Source organism: Fusarium musae, chromosome 1 (assembly GCF_019915245.1).
Source record: "Fusarium musae strain F31 chromosome 1, whole genome shotgun sequence".
Taxonomy (NCBI): domain Eukaryota; kingdom Fungi; phylum Ascomycota; class Sordariomycetes; order Hypocreales; family Nectriaceae; genus Fusarium; species Fusarium musae.
Window position 1 is genome coordinate 1,901,535 of NC_058387.1, and position 4,221 is coordinate 1,905,755.

A 4,221-nucleotide genomic window follows, 5' to 3' on the forward strand; every position below is an offset into this window, starting at 1 on the left:
ATGGTTCATAGGCACCATCATCATGAGTCTACAATCCCAGGCGAGATCCCTGTCCCGCACGGTCCTCCAGACAGCGATTCTGAGCACATCTCAGATGAGCCTATCGCATATGCCACTGCTGATGAGCGTCGCATCTTCAGCCATGTAACCCGCCCAGACGACTCCTACACTGAGGACGGCGTCTACTGGGCTGATCTGCCACTGGCTCAGCGTTATCGCTTCGTTTCAAAGGTCGACAACGATGCTGCCAAGGAGGAGGCCAAGACTGCTTGGTCCATGTTCAAGGAGGACCCTCTTTCGCCTTTCTCGTGGTATTTCCGCCATGCTGTCATTCCTGGAGCCGGTCTTGGTCTGGAGGGTTATGTCCTCTTCTCCATTGGTAACCTCGAGCCTCTCTTCAAAGCTGTCTGGCCTGATTGCTGGGGCAAGGAACCCACTACCTGCTCTCACAACTGGATTGCCTCCGTGACATACCTCGAAATCATCGGTATCATGGTTGGCCAGGCTGTTGTTGGTGTAAGTTCTCCCTCTCCCTTCTGTTATTACCGTATATATGGTAGTTTCCATTGTACTGACTGTTCGTAGGTTATGGGAGATTGGGTCGGTCGCCGATGGGGCCTCATCCAGGACGCTGCCATCATGTTTGTCGGCCTGCTCATGCTCACTGCCTCGTGGGGCCTTACCCTCCAAGGCTGGGTTATCTGCTATGCCTGGTCTCTCTTCTTTTACGGTTTCGGTGTTGGTGGCGAGTACCCCATTACAGCAACTTCTTCTCTTGAAGGTGTTTCTTCTGGTGGAATTATCTCGACTCGTGAAGATCGTCTGCACCGTGGCCGCCGTGTCACCACGGCTTTCCTCATGCAGGGCTGGGGCCAGTTCGTGAACCAAGTCATCCTCATTGTTCTGCTCGCCATCTTCAACAACGGAAAGAGTTCGCCTCCCTACAGCAAGTCGGCTGCCCAGTATACTTTCCGACTGTCCTTTGCATTCCCTGCCATCGGTACGCTCTGGCTCCTCTACTATCGTACTTACCGGATGCGCAGCGCTGGTAAGCAGCTCGCTGAGGCAAAGAAGCGCTCCAACGTCACTGGCTATGATGTGAATGCTCTTCGCCACTGCTTTTCCAACTTTGGTGGACGTCTCTTTGCTACTGCTGGTACTTGGTTCTGCAACGATGTCTTCTTCTACGGCAACAAGCTTTTCCAGGGTCAGTTCATCAAGGTCATCTCTCCTGACAGCAAGTCTATCTTCACTACTTGGACCTGGAACCTTGTCAATATCACCGTCTCCCTGGCCGGCTACTATCTCGCATCTCTTCTCATCGATAACAAGATGTACGGCCGGAAGATGATGCAGCAAGTGGGCTTCTTCATGTGCTTCTTGATGTTCGTTATTCCCGCCTTCAAGTTCGACTACTACACCAGTCCCGCGGGTATCCATGCTTTCCAGGCCATGTACTTCATCTCGTCCTTCTTTAACCAGTTCGGTCCCAACTCGGTCACCTTCCTCGTGGCTGGTGAGGTGTTCCCCACGCCCATCCGTGCTACTGCCCACGGCTTCTCCGCCTGTATCGGCAAATCTGGCGCTCTTCTCGCTTCCGTTCTCTACAACTACATCGATGACCAGACTAAATTCTACGTCGTCCCATGGTTCGGTCTCGCTGGTATGCTTCTGACTTGGATCTTCCTTCCCGACACTACCGGTCTTGATCTTAAGGAGCAGGAGCGCCGCTGGTACTATATTCGGGATGGCAAGGAGAGTGAGTACCACGGTGTTGCTGTCAACCCTGCTCATCTGTCCCTGTGGGAGCGCTTCCGAGGCCTCGGTAAGAGTTACGACCCCGAGGCTGACTGGCGGACCAAGGTCCAGGATATGCGTACCGAATGGGAGCTTGTCCAGGCCAGCCGCGGTCCCAAGGAGACTGAAGGTGCCATGCCCGATGACGGCGAGTTCTCGCCAGAGATTCATGAGTTCTTCAAGCGCTCTAGCCCCAAGCACATTGGCCGTCGCGACGAGTCTCTCATGGTTGACCCAATTAATGAGAAGACGGCTGTGCCGTCTGATGATTCTAATTCGAAGTGATCATGTCCAAGCATGGTTGTATTCGGAGCGAATCACTGCGTTACACACATTTTATTCCGTAGCAGTCAGCGGTTTACAGCATGATCTTGGCGTCTGGGTTTAATATATCATTAGTTAGTCATTCCTGGTTTCGGAATTTAAAAGTTCGCGCATGTCACTTTGATACATGAGGAGGTATTATTATTATTATGATGCATGTCTAAACGGGAGAGGGGCAGATGAATCATATATCAGCCCAGACTTGGGCTTTTACAATAAGTACGTATTTCAAATCTTGCCTTGCCAATGATCAAAGAGGTTTGGTGACGTATAAGAGATGTAACGATAATGAGCCAGTTGCAACTCCAAGTTGCGTACTAGACTAAATATAAACATAAAAATATAATGCCTGATCAAAGGATATGCTGATAGTAAAACAAAAATGCGACCAATGCCGCCGTAACTCTTGGTGGTATCTAGAATCGAAACTTATTCCTGCGGTGCACCAGGCACATACTCTTAATGATGCTAAAAAATAACAAAAGGGAAGAAGGGAGAGCAGAAAAAGAAGAAGAAGTAGTAATGATGAATAATCGCTTCACTGCCCCTATCGTTCAATATAATCCCAGCCGTAGCGTTCGTTCAGTTTTCATCGGACATCGTAGTAGTCCTGTCAATTATACAGCCCATTTTGCGATCCAATGTTATCGGGGTGATCCTTGCAGTCGGGTTGGCTGACTTGACGTATTTGTCGTTGGCACAATTACGCCAAGCACACAGTCATCTAGATGTTCATAGAAGTCCTGCGCAGTACCAAACCCGTTCTTGCATATAGAGCACCTTGCTTTCGTGCCTACAGGATCATCCACCCCTGGTAGCCGGTGGCCGCTGCTATGGCCTGTCTGGTCAACTTGATGGGCAGCGGTTAGGTGCCGTTTGAAGACATCGGCACGAGTGAAGACTTTCTCGAAGGGGCTGCCAACACCAGGACAGAATGGGCATACCATCGTTCCACGATAATGAGTAAGAGCATGGCGATTCTTATCGTACTTGCGTGCGAATCCTTTCGTATGGTACTCGCATGTTACGATAGGGCATTTTTCAGGCCGCTCTTCTTGGTGTGTAAGCATATGAGAAGCCAGGTCGCGAAACTCACGGCCACAGTCCGGATGAGGGCACCTGGTGCGATTTTCAGTGGGCCGTCGAGACGGACTTGCTCGTTCGATTGGTATTGATGGTTCGATAGAACTTGACGAAAGTAATGGACCTAAGGTAGAAATTGCTGGTAATGCATCAGGAATCGTGGGGACTTGTTGCGGTATCGGATCTCTGTAGTCAGCGGGTGCTGGATAATCGTCCATGTCGTCTTCACCGCTGGAGATATGCTCTTCCGGAACATCGACCGATTGGCGCACTTCTCGCATCCAGTCTTTCAAAATACTCATGGATGGCCAGTCACCACTAGCTTTACCCACTCGATGAGGTCGGAAGTGTGCGCGGCGGAGATGTGCAGCAGCGTTATAATATGCGCCATAGCGTTTCTGTGCTAAGCATGCTTTGCATCTTGACAATGGAATCACTGGTTGGGGGGCTGAAGGCATTTGGCTCTTGGGTTCTTTGCAGACCCATCGCTTGACCGTGGCTGAATGTTTGGCATCAATATGGCGGCGTAACTCGTGGTCACCACGGAAGCCATCTGGGTGTTCATTACACTTGTCGCAGTACACTCGGCGTAGAGAAGTTCGACGAGAAGGTGGTTTTAGCCTTGACGGGGAAATTGGTTCACCCGAAAGTCGCCGGGATTCCAGACGTGGTGATACATCATCACCTATCGTATGTCTTCGGGTGCGTCCTCCAACATCACCTGGCAATGAGAACTGACCAGGCAAAGGAAAATCCGACCGCGAGCCAGAAGGTATGTATTGTGACGACGGACCTGCTGAAGTAAGGGATGGCGTGGACTTCAGGTAAAGCTGTCTTGCCGTACTCTCCAGCTGTGTTGTGGGAAAAACCCTCGAGCCCCTTAAATCTAATGATTGCCTTCTTGGCAAAACAAAGCCGTTAAAACCAGCATTAGGGATTTCCCCCATACCGAGATTCATAAGAAAATCAAAGCTCGAAAATAAATGCCGTGGCGGCCACTGGTCTCGGCGGATGATT

At 50.6% G+C, this 4,221-nt stretch overlaps 1 protein-coding gene across 1 annotated transcript; it reads left to right on the top strand.

Annotated features, from left to right (window-relative positions):
- J7337_000585 (uncharacterized protein) lies at positions 1 to 2,082 on the top strand (the record flags this gene model as incomplete). Its single annotated transcript, XM_044818334.1, has 2 exons — positions 1 to 516; positions 586 to 2,082. 2 exons carry the CDS (start codon positions 1 to 3, stop codon positions 2,080 to 2,082), a joined length of 2,013 nt encoding a protein of 670 aa, XP_044686036.1.
- Between the last annotated feature and the right edge of the window lie 2,139 nt (positions 2,083 to 4,221).